This window comes from Dama dama, chromosome 27 (assembly GCF_033118175.1).
Source record: "Dama dama isolate Ldn47 chromosome 27, ASM3311817v1, whole genome shotgun sequence".
Lineage (NCBI taxonomy): Eukaryota > Metazoa > Chordata > Mammalia > Artiodactyla > Cervidae > Dama > Dama dama.
The window spans coordinates 15,808,717-15,830,215 of record NC_083707.1 but is presented as its reverse complement, the minus strand read 5'-3'; the positions used below and the strand labels follow the sequence as shown (position 1 = coordinate 15,830,215).

The 21,499-nt window shown below is 37.5% G+C and overlaps 1 protein-coding gene across 2 annotated transcripts in view; it reads left to right on the top strand.

Annotated features, from left to right (window-relative positions):
* The window catches only part of PIK3C3 (phosphatidylinositol 3-kinase catalytic subunit type 3), a 157,570-nt gene that overhangs the window by 2,583 nt on the left and 133,488 nt on the right, over window positions 1-21,499 (top strand). For both annotated transcript variants that reach the window (XM_061131258.1, XM_061131257.1), the window contains exons 2-4: window positions 950-1,138; window positions 7,254-7,397; window positions 19,692-19,821. In XM_061131258.1, coding sequence (XP_060987241.1) covers window positions 950-1,138; window positions 7,254-7,397; window positions 19,692-19,821 — 463 coding nt within the window. The remainder of the gene's footprint in view (window positions 1-949; window positions 1,139-7,253; window positions 7,398-19,691; window positions 19,822-21,499) is intronic.

Sequence of the window (21,499 nt, the reverse complement as noted above, 5' to 3'; positions counted from 1 at the left end):
TTCTTAATTTATAAAAACTAGATAATACACCTACATAGTAAAAAAAAAAAAATAAATTGAAAGTATAAAAAAGTATGCAGTTTACAGCATACTAACACATATATATGGAATTTAGAAAGATGATAATGATAACCCTATATGCAAAACAGAAAAAGAGACACAGAAATACAGAACAGACTTTTGAACTCTGTGGGAGAAGGTGAGGGTGGGATGTTTTGAAAGAACAGCATGTATATTATCTATGGTGAAACAGATCACCAGCCCAGGTGGGATGCATGAGACAAGTGCTCGGGCCTGGTGCACTGGGAAGACCCAGAGGAATCGGGTGGAGAGGGAGGTGGGAGGGGGGATCGGGATGGGGAATACGTGTAAATCTATGGCTGATTCATATCAATGTATGACAAAACCCACTGAAATGTTGTGAAGTAATTAGCCTCCAAATAATAATAATAATAAAAAAAAAAAAACTCCACTATTCCAAGAAAATTAAAAAAAAAAAAAAAAAAGTATGCAGTTAACAGTAAGTTTTCTCCCCAGAGCAAGGACTTAATATTTTCTTGTAACACTGTTTTGTTTATCTTGTCTTTCATTTCTGGGCCTCTATGCCTAGTACAGTCAATGTTGTTGGAAGAATATGGGAATAAGTGGTCAACTTGAAATTAATAAAATTAAACTAATGCTTGGAGAGCTGGTGACATCTCAAAGATAGATCCAACAGTTGATGACAGGGTTTAAAATTATGAAGCCTAAAATAGAGAAGCATGTTGATGAAAATAGGAATGATCTTTGGTATGCTAGGATTTTAAGAGATCTCTAGACTTTTGTTTCATCTATAGGAAAATGTTGAGGTAGCATAGGTTTACTAAGACATAACCATAAAGTCTTCTTAGTATTTGTTAGGTTTGTTTTTAAAAAACGTGTCCTAATGTTATTACTTTTATGCTTTCAGAGGAAGTTTGGAAGGGAAGAGAGAACAAAAGAGTTACAAAGCTGTTCTAGAAGACCCAATGTTGAAGTTTTCAGGACTGTACCAAGAAACATGTTCAGACCTCTATGTTACTTGCCAAGTTTTTGCAGAAGGGAAGCCTTTGGCCTTGCCAGTAAGAACCTCCTACAAGGCATTTAGTACAAGATGGAAGTAAGTTGTTTTCTTGCATATGGTGGGTTCCTAACTATTCTCTGATTTTTTTATATAGGTATTGAAAGTATTGTTTGGAAGGGATAGCAAAGGAATTAAAATTATTTAGTACCTATAACCAAAGATCAAGTAGGAACCTACTCAGATAAAGTTATTATACATAACAGTATTATAACTAGTTGAGGTGGAAGTAAATTTATGTTTGTATTGAGTATATTGACGTATTTTTATGTGAATAAGAATTTGACTGATTCACAAAATGACTCAAACCAAAAACACATCTCTACATTTGTTCCCATTCTATGCCCTTGAACACAGAAATACTTCTGGATAGTCAGATGTTTCAGCTGATATTTGGAATTCACATCTTTAGAGAGAAAGAGATGTATTGTCATCTGGACAGATGTTTATCTTAAATAACTATTTTTAAAAGTTCTTGGTTTATTAATCATGGTATAGTAGCAGGCCATTGTTGGTATTTAAGGTAAATATAGTGAATATGAAGTTCCTGTTTTTCTTGTAGGTCCTTAATAAAATCTCTTGACACTTCTTTTTTGATAGATTGAATGGTGTAGTTCTAATGTTTGATCCATGAGTGTTATTCAATACCTTGGTAGGCTTGGTACAGGATAAGCAGGTTGTGTGCATCTCTAGGAAGGAATTTATACGTGTAGTTTTCATGGAGGACAGGGGATGGCCACATGGACTCAAGCTGTGCTGTTGAGGGTGCAGCCGTCTCCCCACTTCTTTTTTTTAACCAAGTGTGGCCTGGCAGACTGGGAAAAGTTTTCTAGAGAGTCAGAAACCTAAGCTCTGATGATCTGTCTGCATGGAAACCAACTGTTTTAATGGTGTGTGTGTGTGTTTAAGTAGTCTTTTTTTTGTGGCTGTACACACACACACACATACACACACACACACACACACACACACACACATGCAAGTATGTGAATGCATTTGTGATTTTTTTTTAAGTAGTCTTTTTTGTGGCTACACACACACACATATGCGAGTATGTGAATGTGTTTGTACTTGTTATTCTGGAAAATTTCAAACCCGCAGAAGTAGAGAATAATGTCATGAACTTCCAGCGCCCTGTCTCCTAGCTTCGTTAATTACTAACTCAAGGCCACTGTTTTTATTTCACTGTTATTTTGAAGCAAATTCCAATATTGTATTACCTTAAATATTTCTCTATGTCTCTAACATAGCTACAGTACCATCATTACACCTAAAACAATCTACCAAAACTCCTAAATTGTATCAGAGGTTCTTAAACTGGAATCAGGAAACCTACAAAAACTTGAAATTCTGTGCAGAATTTTTTGTGTCTTATGTGTTTTTATAGGGACAGCTCAAAGCTTTTATTAGACTTTTTGAGGTGGCTTTTGACTCCAGAAAGACTTAGAACCAGAAATTTAGGTCTATAAAGTCAACATTTATGGTGAATTCCGCTTTTTTAGGAAAATTATATGATGGTTCTATTCCGTGCCTCGGCAATAAAAGAAATTAGAGCAAAAGCAAATTCCCAGTTAGAAGCAAGTTAGCATCTTTCTCCTCTTCCTTCCGTTTACCAACTCCTCTCTGTATTATTTATGTATTATGTATTTTCAAGGATTTAAAAACTTGCATATTTGCTGTCTCAAAGTTTGAGATTTTTAATTTATGTTTTTTAAATTGTGAAGCTAACAAAGTACTTTAAAATATCTAGAATGACTTTTTTTTATTGTTATTATTAAAAGGTTTAAAACAGTTGTGAAGAAAATAGATTGGGAAAATACCTCATGTTGGATAAATATATGAGGCTTTTGTTTTCTTTTAAATATACATAAACTTTGGGCTTAGGGGAAACACTTGCAGATTTTGTGCATTCTGCTCTTTAGTATTTAATAGTTGAATTTTTTTACCAATTCATCAATACAGAAACTGCAGTTTTTGGCTAACTTTATATAGCCATTATTTTCTGTAAGCACTTACTTAAAAGAAGAATTGTGTATTCTGTGGGGAAAATAAACTATATTATGAAAGAATCTCTTGCTGTCTTAATTTTTGCATTTCCTTAGTTGAGAAAGTATTTTTGGGTAGGGTGAAATTCTAGGTTGTCTGAATCTGATTTCTGAGTTTCTAATAGTGAGTCGTATGAGTTTAAAAAATGAAGAATTCATTCAAAATTGCAGAGAAGGCAATGGCAACCCACTCCAATACTCTTGTATGGAAAATCCCATGGATGGAGGAGCCTGGTAGGCTGCAGTCCTTGGGGTTGCAAAGAGTCAGACACGACTGAGCAACTTCACTTTCACTTTTCACTTTCATGCATTGGAGGAGGAAATGGCAACCCACTCCAGTGTTCTTGCCTGGAGAATCCCAGGGACAGGGGAGCCTGGTTGCCTGCCGTCTCTGGGATCGCACAGAGTTGGACATGACTGAAGTGACTTAGCAGCAGCAGCAGCGTTCAAAATTGATCAAGTCTCTTCTATAGTATTCTATTCTATCTTGTCCTATAATAAAAGAACCCATGGTGAGGGAACCTGTACTTCCTTTAGTTACTCTTAGGGTAAAATCATCAATTTTGGGTGTGAAATGCTGCAAATGTTTAAGTTATATATAAACATATATGAAATATATGAATATTATTTTGCAGTTCAGTGGTTTAAACTTTTTTTAAAATTTATATTCTGTTTTGTCATGTGGAGGATTTGAAATGGTTTTATACATAGACTTACAATTTTAAAATTAGAAAGTTAGGATTTTGGAGTGTATTAATCAGACTAGAGAATTAGCACAATGGTCTATGGGAGTGGGGTTAATGGTAGGAAATTAGATCATCCAGAATAGGGCTTTGAATCTTGGAACGTTTGCAAGTTGCCAGATGAATTTAGGCCTAATTAGAGTTGGGGCTTCCCCTTGGTGGCTCAGATGATAAAGGATCTGCCTGCAGTGCATAAGACCTGGGTTTGATCCCTGGGCCGGGAAGATCCCCTGGAGAAGCAAATGGCAACCAGTCCAGTATTCTTGCCTGGAAAATACCATGGACAGAGGAGCCTGGCAGGCTACAATCCATGGAGTCTCAAGAGGCGGACCTGACTTAGCGACTAAACCACCACAACTAGAGTTGGGGCATGAGGAAGGGATGATGCCTGGGAAAGGAGAGAATAAAATTTTGAATACACAGCTCCTTAATGTCTCACCAAATCTTTCTATCATTTCTAGAATATCTTGAGCAGTTCTCAAACTATTTTTTAGCTGCAGATTCATTCTTCCAAAGAAATCTTCTGCAGAAGCCCAGTATGTAAAACAGGTTGAAGTGTTTTTGCTTTAATTTAAAGAGGTGTGAGGACCTGGAGTTGGATGGCTCAAAGTTTGGGGCAAATGATTACTTGCTCTTAGGTATTATCTCCTGGGCTTCCCTGATGGCTCAGCTGGTAAAAAATCTGCCTGCCATGTGGGAGACCTGGGTTCAGTCCCTGAGTTGGAAGATCCCTTGGAGAAGAGAAGGGCTACCCACTCCAGTATTCTGGCCTGGAGAATTCCATGGACTGTATATAAGCCCATGGGGTTGCAAAGAGTCAGACTTGACTGAGAAACTTTAACTATTATCTCCTGGTCAAAGGACAGAATATAGAGGTGAGTATTTTCACAGCTCATTTTTGGATAGTGTCCCTGATTTTCTTTTTAACTTTAGCCTGTGTTAACTAATCTCTGTGGTTTGTTCATTGGCATAAGGTAACACTGCTTATAATTTACCTTTTCAGTCGGGCCCATCATGTGAATAGTAAATAAATAAATTCATTTAGTTTTTTAAGCTTATCTGTAGTGAAGAAAGGCTTTTTAAAGCATGTATTTTATTTTTTTAAGGACTTTGTAGAAGAAAAAGATTTAAGGATGTTTAGAGTTTCCTTTTGGAGAAGGCGATGGCACCCCACTCCAGTACTCTTGCCTGGAAAATCCCATGGACGGAGGAGCCTGGTAGGCTGCAGTCCATGGGGTTGCTAAGAGTTGGACATGACTGAGCGACTTCACTTTCATTTTTCACTTTCATGCATTGGAGAAGGAAATGGCAACCCACTCCAGTACTCTTGCCTGGAGAATCCGAGGGACGGGGGAGCCTGGTGGGCTGCCGTCTATGGGATCGCACAGAGTCGGACACGACTGAAGTGACTTAGCAGCAGCAGCAGAGTTTCCTTTAAATTAATAGCCATCTCTAATTTTCCTATAATATAGTGGATGTAAGTGTTTTGTTCTTTAAATTTATAAAAATTCTGTTTAGTTTCTTACTGATGCAGGTCAGTCGGACCTAAACTCTTGATATGCCCTTGGAGAATAATTTTGAGCAAACAGAATAATTTTGAGTAAACAGGAGAAGCAATTCTGTGTGTCTGCTGGATATTGCTTTATGTGTTTGCGTGGTTTTCTTTGGGGATTTTAAAAGCCATCTGTTGTTTAAGGGAGTAGAAATGATCAGATAAATCAAGTATTAAGTTTGAATGCAGAAGAAAATTTGCAGAGGTGGATAGAGAATGAAAAAGAAAAATGAGAGAGCTATGCTGTCATTACTCTTAGTAAGAACAAACATTCCTTACTGAAAGCATATGTACAAACATGCTTTGAAAGCATTAGAAAACAATAGCTAAACATTATTGATATTAATAAATAACTTGAGTGAAAGAAAAATCTCACCTAAAAAATTGTCATATGTTTGTCCAGAGCAGTCTAGTAACTTCATGTTACAAAGTTACTGGATGGTCTCCTTTGACCTCTTTGAATTTTTGTTGGTTTCTTCTGCTTTATTGAGATACTGCTATATATTATAGGACCATATATAACATGTTTTGAGTATAACATGAATAATTCTAATTTCTTTCTTTTCTTAATAAAAAGCTGTTCTGGGGGATACTTGCTTTAAAAAAATCATAGTTTGGTTGAAAACAAGTTTGGTTCTAACAGGTTTAAGTGTTTTCCCAGGTTTTTATTTATTGTTGTTGTTTTTGTCACTAAGTTATGTCCAGCTCTTTGCAACCCCATGGACTATAGCTGGCAGACTCCTCTGGGATTCCCCAGGCAAGAATATTGGAGTGGATTACCGTTTTCTTCTATAGGAGATCTTCCTGATCTAAGGATCATACCCATGTCTCCTGCTTAGCAGGTGGATTCTTTACCACTGAGTCACCAGGGAACCGTTATTTAGCCTTGTGTCTTAGTCATATTGTCTGTTCCTGCTTTATTAAAATTGAAGTATGATTGATATTCAGCGAAGTGATTCTGTCATACATATACATATGTATATATCTGTATTATTTTTTAATCTATTCCATTATAGTTTATTCTGAGATATTGATTATAGTACTCAGTGCTGTATAGTAAATTTTTGATGTCTGAGTTTCTTGATTAAAGGACTTATCAGCATTATTTTTCATGAATTTTGTCTTTCAAAATTTTTTTCATGTGTTCTGTAGGCATACCTCGAAGATACTGCAGGTTTGAGTTTAGATCACCACAATATAGCAAATATTGTAATAAAGTAGTTTTTTTGGTTTTTCAGTACATATAAAATTTACCTTTATACTATCCTGTAGTCTCTGTGGTATGCAATAACATTGTGTCTAAAAACACTTTATATGTGCCTTAATTAAAAATGACTTTATTGCTAAAAACTTCCTGAGATCTGAGCCTTCAGTGAGTCATAGTAGTAACATCAAAGATCACAACAGATCACCATGAAAACAGTAATAATGAAAAAGTTAGAAATATTGCAAGAATTACCAAAATATGACACAGAAACACAAAATGAGCAAATGCTGTCATTGGAAAAATGGGGCCCATGACTTGCTAGATGCAGGATTGCCGTAAACCTCAACTTGTAAAATATGCAGTATCTGCAAAGTCCAATAAAGTGAAGTGAAGTAAAATACAGATTTTTCTGTATTTAAAGTTGAACTTGCCTAGAGCAAAATTGAGGTCAGTGCCATGTTAATTTTTGTACTACTAACTAATCTTTGGGACATTTTCTCCGAACCAATTTGTTTGTATGGTTTGTTAATTTAGAAGAAAGTTATACACATATGTCTATGTTGATTTTCTATCCTTACTTATGTTTTTGTTTACCTTGTTTTCACAGCTGGAATGAGTGGCTGAAACTGCCTGTGAAATACCCTGACCTGCCCAGGAATGCCCAAGTGGCCCTGACAGTATGGGATGTGTATGGACCAGGAAAGGCAGTGCCTGTGGGAGGGACAACAGTGTCACTGTTTGGAAAATATGGGTAAGCATTTTCTTCTCCTAACGGGAATGCTGTGATTTTTGTTAGGAAGTAGTCATTGGAAGCTGGAACCTTATTTTTAGGGTGGGGAAAAACAATACAATTTGGCATATACTGTAACTGCTTTGTTATAGGGTTTTTCTGCTTTGTCATAATAATGAGAAAAAGAACAATAAATAGGATTAAAAAGCACTAATGCACTAATTTGCATAATGGTAATGATTAAAATAGACAAGTTAATTTTTGTTTTAAAAATTTACAGATAATATTAATAGAGGTTTATTTTGGGGGGAAAAAAATCAGAACAAAACCAAAAACATGATAGTCCTGAAGGGTGTTATTTCTCTATCCCTTTTCTCCTGAACAGAGAGAGAACTCTTCATCTTAAGAAAATTGTTGACGTTCTATTTTTTCTATAAATTGGTATCTTGTTAACCTGCAAAGGTGATGATTATTTGTTTTTTTTTTTAGTTTTGTTCTTAAGTTTTATCATGACTTTAAAGTAGTTTTGAAGTGTTTCAACCCATTGCTCTTTGTATTCTTTATAATTGTCAAAAAAATTCCTATTTTTGGTCATTAGGAACCCCTTCAAATTGATCCTGTCTTCACCAGTAGTTATTGGTAGCTTCTTTACTAGAGTCAAACTATTCCAGGCTCATTGGGCAATTTTCTGCCCCAGACCTGGAGTCTGAAAGAAGTCCTAGTCCCTTTTGGTATTAAGTAATAGAGATCATAATCTAGATATTATCAAACTTCTTAATTTTTGCCCATTTTTACATCATAAAATGTGAGCAGAGATGATCATATTATGATATTTTCGTTTACTCTTTGTGTTTATGTTTCTGTGAATTGCTTTTTCATATCCTTTGCCCGTTTTTAAAAATTCAGGTATAACTCACATTCCTTAAAATTCTTTGCCTTTTTTTGAGTTGTCATTTTTCTTTTTAATGTGTATGAGATCTTGAGGTCTTTGTAGATTAATGAAATTAGCCCTTTGTGTGTTACATGTTACAAATATTGTTTTTCCTGCTTGACATTTTCTTTTGAATTGTCACATATTTGTTTATTGCTTATTCAGTTGCAATTCATGAATCTTAAATTATGATATTGAATGTAGCAGCTTTGTATAAGCCCTTGGTGGTTAGGAAGGCAGGTTGTAGAACTAGATTGTCTGAGTTTAAAACCTGGATCTTTTCCTTGTTGGTTTCTCTGGCAGCTCAGTGGGAAAGAATCCATAGCTACCAATGCAGGAGACTTGGGTTCGATCCCAGAGTTAGAACATCCCCTGGAGAAGGAAATGGCAACCCACTCCAGTATTCTTGCCTGGGAAGTCCCATGTACAGAGGAGCCTGGTGGGCTACATTCCATGGGGTCACAAAAGAGCTGGACATGAATTCACAACTAAACAACACCACCACCTTATCACTATATATAATTCTTAGCAAGAAATAATTAGCAAGAAACAACAGCAACAACTTTTGCTTATTATTTGTGTACCTTTGGGCAAGTTATTTAATCTCTTTATGCCTCAGTTTCCTTTTCTGTAAAATGAAATCATATTAATAGTATTTACCTCAAGAATAGTTTATGATGATAATTGCTAAAGACATGTAATAAGCTTAAGAAGTACTAAGTAAATAGTAGCTATTGTTATTTCTGCACTATTCTTGTTAGTTTTGAATACTATTAGTTATGAAATGTTTTCATATTGGAGAGGGATAATCTTCATTGGTAGTCATTTCAGAATTTCTCTGAATATTCTCTATATTTTATCAGATACATTTTAATATTTCCTCAGTTTTAAAGGGAAAGCTCACTGTTATTTTGTTGGGAAACTGACTGAATTATATATGTGAATTACAGGGAAAAATTGATAATCTTATAAATACTGAATTTTTCTATTCAGAAATAAGGTGTCAGAAAAACTTCAACTCAGGAATAAAATTTAAGTGTAATTCCATTTATAATAGCTTGATTCCTTAGTAATGAGTAGGTGTCTTAGTTTAATGTACCTATTAAAGAATTATTTATTATTGAAATCCATGCAAAAACAATACTTTAGACATAGTGTGATACATTGTGGCCTCCAGTTTTAAACACAATTTTTGATAAAATGACATGTTATAGTAGAATGGACATATTACAAAATCAGTATTGTTCCTTTCCCAAAGTGTTTGTTTCTTTTTGTCTCTATGAGGATGAAATTTGTTTGCCATACAGAAAAGAAGATTTATCACTCTTATTGTCGTTTTACTGGTTAAATGTTCTTAAGAAATAGCCAGATAGACCTCTTGGTTTTTCCTCCTGGCTTCTTCATAAGTGGTTTGCTTTCTGAAATATCAGTGGGAGTTTCCCTCATGAAAACATCTCTTTTAACACTCATGCATTTTCATTGACCTTAGGATACAGTTTCAGGAGGCAGTCTGACTAGACTATAGGTGTGAGACAATAGAAATGGCCACAGAAGTACAGTGGAATAACCTGCCTACGGCCAAATAAACTCAGACTGACGTAGTACATGAAATCAGTAGTAATCATTGTGTGTATGTGTGTTTGTAATAACTCATATTAGATCACCTACTGTTCCCTCTAGGCTGATGCTTCACCTCAGAAAAAGGAAATCTGAGAAGCTCTATGAAATTAAAATAACTCCTTTTTCTCTGTGGGTCCTGGGGCCTTTCCTTGAAGGGGAATCGGGTTGCAGTGGAGACAAGCCCAGGCATTCTCTCGCTGGATATTAGACTTCCTGTGTACTTTTGGATTGTGGAAGAATATGATATTCAGGATGTTACAGGTGCTTTAGGAGAGTGCAGACATCTGCTTGTACTGCTGGGTCACAGCTGCTTTTCTGTGTGGGGTTGCTGGCACTTACGGTGAGAAAGTAGCATTAGTCTTCTGGATGACCTCAGGATGCCTGTGCAGTTTTTTTCCACGTACCCTTAAAAATCATGTCGTGTGCCACCACAGTTCTCATGACTTAGGGAGATGGTGCTTTAGACCTTCACTTCCTCAAATGTTTCTTAGCACCTACCCCACTCTTGTTCCTTAAATAGTCCTAGTATGAACTTGCTATTTGCTAATATCTGTTTTGTATACCTGAGTCAGTGTGAATCAGTATTTCTTGGAAAATAGTGTAATTAATTGAAAGACAGATCTGTTAGGATATGGCTAGAATAACTAATTATCCTCATTTTGAAAATATAGCTTGTGAGATTTCTAAGTAGCTAAAGAATGGATTGATCATTAGGTTGAATTGGCAAAGGACCACAGGCTTCTCTTGTAGATGGTTTTTCCAAATGTGGATTCTGAAGTCAAGGCAGTCGCTTCTGTAGTTTCTTGGCCCTGGGAGCTGGAACATCAGCAGCAGCTGTTGTTGGGGCGTCTGCTGATGTCTGAGGGTGATCCTGCTGTACTGGTTTCTTCTGCCTTGCTGTGTGTGTGTGTGTGTACTGGTTTCTTCTGCCTTGTGTGTGTGTGTGTGTTTGTGTGTGTTAGTCACTCGGTTGTGATAGTCACTCAGTTGTGTCCAAGTCTTTGGCACCCCGTGGACTGTAGCCTGCCAGGCTCCTCTGTCCATGAACTTCTCCAGGCAAGAATACTGGAGTATATATACTCCATGGATCTTCCCAACCCAGGGATCATACCTGGGTCTCCCGCATTGCAGGCAGATTCTTTACTGTGTGAGCCAGGAGGGAAGCACCTCACAAAAAGCCTTGCTGGTTTGGCTTGATTTCCCAAGTGGACTTAATCCACTGAGCATCTTCTGACTTGTCACCTGGAATTTTTGTGTCTGCTTAGTCGCTTCAGTCGTGTCCGACTTTTTGTGACCCTGTAGACCGTGACCCGCCAGGCTCCTCTGTCCATCTGCAAAGGTGCCATTAGTGTTAAAGTAATATGTTCACTTGATCATTTGAATCACTTGGCATCACCCCTACCCTCCATGTCCTCTATCCTTTAATTTCTTTTCCAGGTCCATCCCAAGGCACCTAAATCATTTGGTAAACTAACATCTTGCCAAATGTACTGATTTTTTTACTTAGTTAAGTTTAGCCAAACTATTCAGTTGGGGGGTAAGGAAAAGGAGAGAAGAAAGGGAAGCCTTCTGCTGTTTCTAAAGGTACAGTTAATGATATTCACTGAAAGTGGTGTTATGACCTCACTGTACCCAGTTTCTTGGAGATTAAGAAGGTCTGCTGGCTGTTGAATCTCTTTCAGTTGAAAGGGAAAGAAAATAAACTTTATAAAATAGTTTTTTAATAATATAACTTTTCTTTAACATGATAGATAAATATTGAGAGTTTTGATTCTTAACAACCGTTTCATACGTTTTGTATTGGGCTTATAAAGTAAGCTTTTGCAGATATGGCTGCTAGAGATTTACCTGTTTATTGCCAGGCTCAGAAACTTTTAAAACATTTGGTCCTTAATCTTATACTGCTCATGAGCTTGTAGCAGTCCTTTACAGTTCCCAGTCTAAATGCTTATGGCATCCTTACTTACATACATTACATAATGTTCAGTGAAAATTCTCTTTATTATCTCAGGAAAATCTGCTAAGAAATTTTCCATTGGTCATATAAAGATAATAATGGTTTACAAATTTATGTAAACCTTTTACAGTTAAATAGGACCTCCTTGAAAGCTCAGTAGGTAAAGAATCCACCTGCAGTTCAGGAGACCCCGGTTCGATTCCTGGGTTGGGAAGATGTACCCACTCCAATATTCTGGCCTGGAGAATTCCATGGACTGTATAGTCCATGGGGTCGAAAAGAGACGGACATGACTGAGTGACTTTCACTTTACAGTTAAATAGGGTTTCCCTGGTAGCTCAGACAGTAAAGAATCTGCCTGCAATTCAAGAGATCCCAGTTTGATTCCTGGGTTGGGAGGATCCCCTGGAGAAGAAAATGGCAACCCACTCCAGCATTCTTGCCTAGAAAGTTCCATGGACAGACCATGGGGTTGCAAAGAGTCGGACATGACTAAGCAGCTAACACACACACACACACACACACACACACGCACATCACATATACAGTTAAATAGTGTTTTTGAAGATAGTAAGAATGTATCAATATATCCAATGTGTACCTAATTAAGAAAATTATTTAATGTAGAAGTCTTTGGATTTGCCTGCTCGCCTACACACACTTTTAGTCTTAGTCTTTCCATTGCAATTGACAACTTGCCCTTTCAGCTTTGAGGGTATGTTGTTTGAATAGACTTTATAATGTTTGAAAGACCTTGTTAACACTTAAAAGAGAATACACTAGCAGAAGGCTTTCTGTGCAGTGCATTTTAAAAAGTTACCCAGAACTCCTTTATGAGTCTGTCCAACCTCTATTCTGGGTCTTCTTGGTAGCTTGCTTTCTTATGTAGATAAAGTTAATCATTTTTATTGCTAGTTGCTTTACACTGCTGTATCAGTCTCTGCTGTAAAGCAAAGTGGATCAGCCATCCATATACACATATCCTCTCTTGTTTGTATTTCCTTCCCATTTAGGTCCCTGCAGAGCACCAAGCTAAGCTCCCTGTTCTGTGCAGTAGGCTCTCCTTAGTTATCTAATTTACACATAGTAGTGAATATATGTCAGTGCCACTCTCCCAATTCATCCCACCCCACCCCTGTTCCCTCTTAGTATCCATACATTTGTTCTCTAGGTATGGATCTCTGTTTCTGCTTTGCAAATAAGATCTCCTTTACCATTTTTATTGATTCTTCATTGAGATATGATATTTGTTTTCCTCTTTGACTTACTTTAGTCTGTATGACAGTCTCTGGGTCCATCCGCATCTCTGCAGATGACACAACTCTGTTCCTTTTTATGACTAATATTCCATTGTCTATATGTACCACATCTCCTTTGTCCATTCTTCTGTTGATGGGCATTTAGGTTGCTTCCATGTAAGTAGCGCTGCAGTGAACATTGGGGTTCATCATGGTTTTCTCTGGGTATATGCCCAGTAGTGGGACTGCTGGCTCGTATGGTAGCTCTGTTTTTAGTTTTTTAAGGAACCTCCATCTTGTTCTCCGTAGTGGCTGTATCAGTTCACATTCCCACCAACAGTGCAAGAGGGTCCTCTTTTCTCCACACTCTGTCCAGGGTACAGTTTTTGATGATGGCCATTCTGACTAGTGTGACATGATAACATGATACCTCATGGTAGTTTTAATTTGCATTTCTCTAGTAATTAGTGATGTTAAGCATCTTTTCTTGTGTTTGTTGACTACCTGTATGTCTTCTTTGGAGAAATGTCTTATTTAGGTCTTCCTTCCCTTTTTTTTTTTTTTTTTGGTATTGAATTGCATGACCTGTTTGTATATTCTGGAGATTAATCTTTTGTCAGTTGCTTCATTTACACATATTTTGTCCCATTCTGAGGGTTGTTTTTTCATCTTGTTTTTTATTTCCTTTGCTGTGTAAAAGCTTTTAAGTTTAATTGTGTCCCATTTGTTTATTTTTGTTTTTATTTTCAGTACTCTAGGAGATGAGTCCAAAAAGATCTTGCTATGATTTCTGTCAAAGGGTGTTCTACCTATGTTTTCCTCTAAGAGTTTTATAGTATCTGGCCTTATATTTAGATCTTTAATCCACTTGAGTTTATTTTTGTGTATGGTGTTAGGTAGTGTTCTAACTTCATTCTTTTACATGTCACTGTCCAGTTTTCTCAGCACCACTTATTGCAGAGACTGTCTTTGGTCCGTTGTATAGTATTGCCTCCCTTGTCGTAGATTAGGTGACCATAGGTATTCTGGTTTATCTCGGGGTTTTCTATCCTATTCCATTGATCTCTTGTTTTGTGCCAGTACCAAACATCTTGATTACTGTTCCTCCAGCTCTGGTTTTCTTTCTGAAGATTGTTTCGCTCTTCAGGGTCTTTGTGTTTCCAAATAAGCTTTAAAGTTTTTTGTTCTCATCTGTGAAAAATATCATTGGTAATTTGATAGCAATTGCATTGAATCTGTAAATTGCTTTGGGTAGTATAGTCTTTTTCACAGTATTGAATCTTGTAATCCAGGAACATAGTATATCTCTCCATATGTTTCTGTTGTCTTTGATTTTGTTTATCAGTATCTTAACAGTTTTTTGCATACAGTCTTTTGCCTCCTAGGTAGATTTATTCCTAGGTATTTTATTCTTTTTGTTGCAGTGGTAAATGGAATTGTTTCCCTAATTTCTCTTTCTAATTTTTCATTGTTAATGCACAGGAATGCAAGAGATTTCTGTGTGTTAATTTTGTATTCTACAACTTTACCAAATTTATGGATGAGTTCTAGTCATTTTCTGATGGCATCTTTAGGATTTTCTATGTACAGTATCATGTCTTCTGCACAGTGGCAATTTTACTTCTTTTCCAGTTTGGATTCCTTTTATTTCTTTTTCTTCTCTGATTATAGTGGCTGGGACTTCCAAATCTGTATTAAATAAAAATGGTGAGAGTGGACACCCTTGTCTTGTTCTTAGAGGAAATGCTTTCATTTTTTTTATCAGTGAGAATGATATTTGATGTAGCTTTGTCATATATGGCGTTTATTACATAGAGGTAGTTTCTTTCTATGCCCACTTTCTGGAGAGTTTTTACCATAAGTGGTTGTGGTTACTTTGCATATATTGAAGAATCCTTGCATCCCTGAAATAAATCCTACTTGATCCTGGCGGCTGATCCTTTTAATGTGCTGTTGAACTCTATTTGCTAGTATTTTGTGGAGGATTTGTGTGTGTATGTTCATCAGTGATACTGACCTGTAATTTTCTTTTTTTGTGATAACCTTTGTTTGGTTTTGGTATTCAGGTGATGGTGGCCTCATAGAATGAGCTTGGGAGTTTTCTTCCCTCTGCAATGTTTTGGAAGAGTTTGAGAAGGATATGTGTTAGCTCTTCTCTAAGTGTTTGATAGAATTCCCCTGTGAAGCCATCTGGCCCTGGCCTTTGGAACATTTTTAATCACAGCTTCAATCAGTACTTGTGTTTGGTCTGTTCATATTTTCTGTATCTTCCTGGTTCAGTCTTGGAAGGTTTTATCTTTCCGAGAATTTATCCATTTTGGGGGCATTTAGTTGTTTGTAGTAGTCTCTTATGATCCTTGGTATTTCTGCAGTGTCAGAAATACCTCTTTTTTTCATTTCTAATTTTATAAATTTGAGTCCTCTCACTTTTTTCTTGAGGAGTCTGGCTAAAGGTTTACTGATTTTGTTTATCTTCTCATTGATCTTTTCTATTATTTTGCCTTTATTTTATTTATTTCTGCTCTGATCATTATGATTTCTTTCCTTATACTTACTTTGGGTTTTGTTTGTTCTTTCTCTAGTTGCTTTAAGTAAAAGTTTAGGTGGTTTACTTGAGATTTTACTTATTTCTTGAGGTAAGAATGTATTGCTATAAACTTCCGTCTTAGAACTGCTTTTGCTGCATCCCAGACTCTGACCTGGCCCAACTTCTGCATGTACTACTTTCCCTCAAAGTCCACTGCTGCTAAAGCTAGACTTGTGTCAGTTGTGGGACACTTGTTGTCTATTCTGATATTCCACAGATGCAGGGTTTACCAAACCTCTTGCAGGGATTTAGTCTGAGGCTTGTGCAGCTACCTGGAGAAGATTTCATTCCTCTTCCTTAGTTGCACAGCCCCTGAGGCTCAGCTTTGATTTTGGCCCCAGCTCTGCATGTAAGCCCCCTTCAGGCATCTGTTCCAAACCCGTGCAAAAGGGAGCGAAAGCAAAGGGGCTGACTGAGACAGACTTACTCAGGCCCATGAGGGCAGTGCAGCCACAGCAGGGGGTATGTGAATTGCCTGTGGTCGTGGAGATTGGCAGGCAGTTGAGCAACAGAATGTGGCATGCTTACTCTGGTGGGAGTCCCTCCAGGTGTCTGTGGAGGCAGGAGCTGGCATGTGGGGACAGTGACACCCCCGCCCCCTCCCCTCTACTTCATCTGCCAATCAACAGTGGTGTCTCATTTCCTAGGCAAACCATATTTCCTTTAGGGACATTCCACTAGGGACCTCACACTTCTGTTCTCTTTCTTGTATCTGCAGGGTCAACAGCAGTCCTCTCTCCACATCCGTGCTCTTGTTCAGTCGTGTCTGACTCTTTGTGACGCCATGGACTGCAATATACCAAGCTTCCCTGTCCTTCACGGTCTCCCAGAGTTTGCTCAAACTTGTGTCCATTGAGTCGATGATGGCATCCAACCATCTTGTCTTCTGTTGTCCCCTTCTCCTCCTGCCTTCTATCTTGCCCAGCATCAGGGTGTTTTCCAGTGAGTTGGCTGTTTGCATCAGGTGGCCAAACTACTGGAGCTTCAGCTTCACCATCAGTCCTTCCAATGAATATTCAGGACTGATCCTTTAGGATTGACTGGTTTGATCTCCTTGCAGTCCAAGGGACTCTAATGAGTGTCCTTCAACACCACAGCTCAAAAACATCAATTCTTCGGTGCTGCAGTCCATGGGTCACAAACAGTTGGACATGACTGAGTGATTGAATAACAACAGCCTTCTTTATGATCCAACTCTCACATCCATACATGACTACTGAAAAAACCATAGCTTTGACTAGATGGACCTTTGTTGGCAAAGTAATGTCTCTGCTTTTCAATAGGCTGTCTAGGTTGGTCATAGCTTTTCTTCCAAGGAGTAAGCATTTTTTAATTTCATGGCTTTAGTCACAGTCTGCAGTGATTTTGGAGCCCAAGAAAATAAAGTCTTTCACTGTTTCCGTTGTTTCCCTGTCTATTTGCCATGAAGTGATGGGATTGGATGCCATGATCTTAGTTTTTTGAATGTTGAGTTTTAAGCCAGCTTTTTCACTCTTTTTCACCTTCATCAAGAGGCTCTTTAGTTCCTCTTAACTTTCTGCCTTAAGGGTGGTGTCATCTGCATATCTGAGGTTATTGATATTTCTCCGGGCAGTCTTGATTCCAGTTTGTGCTTCATCCAGCCTGGCATTTATCTTGATGTACTAACTCTGCATATAAGTTAAATAAGCAGGTTGACATATACTTGACATATATTGTCAAGTACAGCCTTGAAATACTCCTTTCCCAATTTTGAAGCATTCTGTTGTTCCATGTCCTGTTCTAACTATTGCTTCTCGACTTGCATAGAGTTTTCCCAGGAGACAGGTAAGGTGGTCTGGTATTCCCATCTCTTTGAGACTTTTCTACAATTAGTTGTAATCTACATAGTCAAAGACTTTAAGTAGTCAATGAAGCAGTAGTAGATGTTTTTCTGGAATTCTCTTGCTTTTGCCATGATTCAACAGAGGTTGGTAATTTGATCTCTGGTTCCTCTACCTTTTTGAAATCCAGCTTGAACATCTGGAAGTTCTCTATTCACGTACTGTTGAAACCTAGAATTTTGAGCATTACTTTGCTAGCAGGTGAAATGAGTGCAATTGTGTGGTAGGTTGAGCATTCTTTGACATTGCCTTTCTTTGGGATTGAAATGAGAACTGGCCTTTTCTAGTCCTGTGGCCACTGCTGAATTTACCAAATTTGCTGGCCTGTTGAGTGCAGAACTTTAACAGCATCATCTTTTAGGGTTTGAAGTAGCTCAGCTGAAATTCCTTCACCTTCGTGCTCTTAGCCCCACACCTTTGTACTCAGTCCCCTCTGCTCCCACCAGCATTGGCAGATTCCTGTCTTGGGCAACGGCACCCAGGGCTGATTTTGAAGGAGGCTTTGGGATGGACGATGCTCAGGGTGCTGAGCCTATCCTGGCAGAAGAGACCTTGGCTTGAGGTGTGTGTGGAGGGTGAGCCTGCTCAGATGAGTGCACCTCCCAGCGCTTGTAGGGGCTGAAGTGGGTGGGTGGGGATGGGGATTACAGTGCCAGCCCCGCGTGTTGCTCACCATTCAGCAGTGGTGCCTTGCTTCTGTGGTGTCCTTGCCTTCCTCTGCAGACTTTCCTAATTGTCGGACTCCTTACTCCTGTCCCTTCAGGCTCCCTTCACAACCAGCAGCTGTCCCCTTCCTGGGTCCGTGCTCCAAACCCCACTTTCCAGCACCCAGCCCTCCTCTCGACAGGAGACACGTGACTCAGGCTGGGCTGGGCAAGGCTGCAGTACAGACCGTGTGCACAGTTCTTACTTGGTCCTGCCTTCCACTGATGGTCCACATGTTCTCCTTTGATCCTCCGAAGGTCCCTTTATGTCCCCGCTGATTTCCCCACATGAGGGGATTTTCTGATTACAGGAACCTCTCCTCACCTTCAGCTTCCCCCCAGGGTTGCTGGTTCCTTTTTTGATTCTTTTTTTTTTTCCTTTCCTTTTTCCTACCCCACTGTGAGGGAATTTTTCTTGCCATTTTAGGTGTTAGAAGTCTTCTTCTAATGTTCAGCAGGTGCTCTGTGTGAGAATTGTTCCATTTATAGATGTATTCCTGATGTACTGGTAAGGAGACATGAATTCTGTGTCCTTCTCTTCTGCCATCTTGACTCCTCTTTGATAGTTTTTGAAGGAAGCAAAAGCGTGACAAAGGTGATAACAGTCTTTCACTTTAAAGTAGGATCATCCAGTTCAGTCTGAATTCTGATGATATGTTAAATTTCTGATTTGTAGACACAGGCATGTTTTCTTATTGAACACAGTATTGTATTCCCTTTTAGACATCTCTCTTATGCAAAAGAAGACAGGAGAAAAGTAAGCCTCTACCCAGCGAAAAGGAAAATAGTAGCTTATATTGAGTTCTTATTGTATGATAGGCACTATTCTAAGTACTTTTTACTTGTATTGGTTTATTTAACGTTTCTAACTCTGTGAGACACAGTTACTCTTTATAGTCTCATTTTATAGATGAGGAAGCTAACACAGAGATGTTAAGTAATTTACCAAAAGTCTTGTAAGTGATAGTTGGCACAGCAGGGATCCAAATCCCAGCTGTTCAACACCACTGTCTATTAATACTATGCTGAATTGTCAGTTAAAGTAGAAAGTTATATAATTATTTTAATTTTAGTTTCAATCGATGTAAATGTGACCTTCTCCCTCTGGGTAGAAATTTGGTTTCTGTTTCTAAGATCTCCACTGAAGTGATGAAGTGTGTGTAGCCTATTCCTGATGCTTCTCTTTTTGCACTCGACCTTGGGAATATCTGTAATAGTTCTAACTGCTTGAAGGAAAAAAGAAGGATGTGAAAAACAGTGCTGTGTGGATTCAGTTGCTTGGTTAATTGCTTTATATTCCATTGGAGGCTTCCTGGGATTGTCTCTATTTAGAAATCTAAAATTTCCCATAATGAACTAAATTAATTGTGTCCTGAATATTCTTTTTTTTTTTCTCTGAATATTCTTTTTGCCTAGCATGTTTCGCCAAGGGATGCATGACTTGAAAGTCTGGCCTAACGTGGAAGCAGATGGATCAGAACCCACAAAAACTCCTGGCAGAACAAGCAGTACTCTCTCAGAGGATCAGATGAGTCGCCTTGCCAAGGTAAAAAAGAAATTATTGAAACAGGTGGAAAGCTTTGAATGATAATTTGTTGTATAAATTGACATTATGAATTCTGTGAGGTTACTTTTTAATTTAAATTCAATCTTTTAATAATAGTTTTATTGAAATATAATTCACGTACCATAAAGTTCACACTTGGAAAGTGTACTGTTCAGTGATTATTTTTTTTTTTTTTAGTGAATTCACAGAGTTGTGCGATCATTACCACTCTGCCTTTAGACCATTTTTATCAAAAATGTAACTGTGTACCCATTGGCAGTCATTCTCTGTTCCCTCCTCTCTCTATCCCCTAGCAACTACTAATCTACTTTCTATCTCTGTGGATTTTCCAGTATAGGATATTTCATGTAAAGAAAATCATGTAATATATTGCTTTTTGTGTCTGAAACGCCAACGGATTTGAAAACATAGAGCTTTTGGTGATACTTTGAGGATGATCACCTCCCTTTTTTGGTCACATATCTAAAAGATGCATGTGTTATTACATGCTGGAGATTCTTATATTGTTTGAAATGAAAATTTCTTATACTAGCTAGTTTAAATTGCCCTCACTCCACCATACTCCTCTTTTTGTAAACTGATTTATTACCTCTTTCTTTCAGAATTGTGTTAATGAAGTGTTTTCATTTAGCTTTTGTATTTCTAAGTTAAATTCTTTTTTTAAATCACAACAGTTTAACTTATTTTGTGAATATCTGTTCAAAAAGTACTATGTTATATAGTAACTTCCCACCAGCTGTCTGTTTTACGCATCATGGTGTGTTACGTCAGCGCTGCTTTCTCAGTTCGTCCCACTCTCTTTCCCTGGCTGTGTGTGCACGTTCATTCTCTACATCCATGTCTCTATTGCTGCAAACAGCACAGGGAACTATATTCAATATGTTGTAATAACCTGTAATGGAAAATAATTGGAAAAAGTGATCAGTATCTTGTTATAACCTGTGTTGGACAACAGTTGAAAAAAGTGTACACAAACACGTTTGTTCAAATCACTTTGCTGTACATGTGAAACATAGTATTGTAAATCAACTATACTTGGGAAAAAAAGACTGTGGTAAAAAAAAAAAAAGTACTATGTTAGGTACTGTTTAAATATCCTTTTACAATTCTTTAGTTAAGAGATGAGACTTTAATTTTTACATGTAGTTTTCCTTTCTGATCTTATTAGTTATGGATGACTCTATAATGTCTGGAGAAAGTTTTGGTGCCAAGCATTTTACAACTTGTTGCCTCAACCTACATGTGGAAGAAATCCTAATTATAAAGAATAAGCACTTGGAGTGTCTAAGCTTTGTACTTCAATATAATTTTTTTTTCAAGTTTATTCTGTCTTTTTATATGTCTCTTTTATGGAAAAATTATATCAGAGCTTCTTAATAAGCATTTTGACCAAATTGCTATTGTCCCCCATAAGTATTATCCCCCTCCATAATTAAATAAATAAAACTTAGCTTTCAGTTCAGCTACTCATTGTGAGATTTTGTTGACATTCTTACATGTAATATAGGAAACCTCTTACACTTTTCATGTGTATACTTTCTCATTAGGAATTTATCTTAGTGATGCTATTTTATAGAAGCTACTGTCTGACTTTTATAAACTGTGAATAATAGAAATTGTATCAGAATCAGCTCATTTATAAGCTATAAGCTTATAT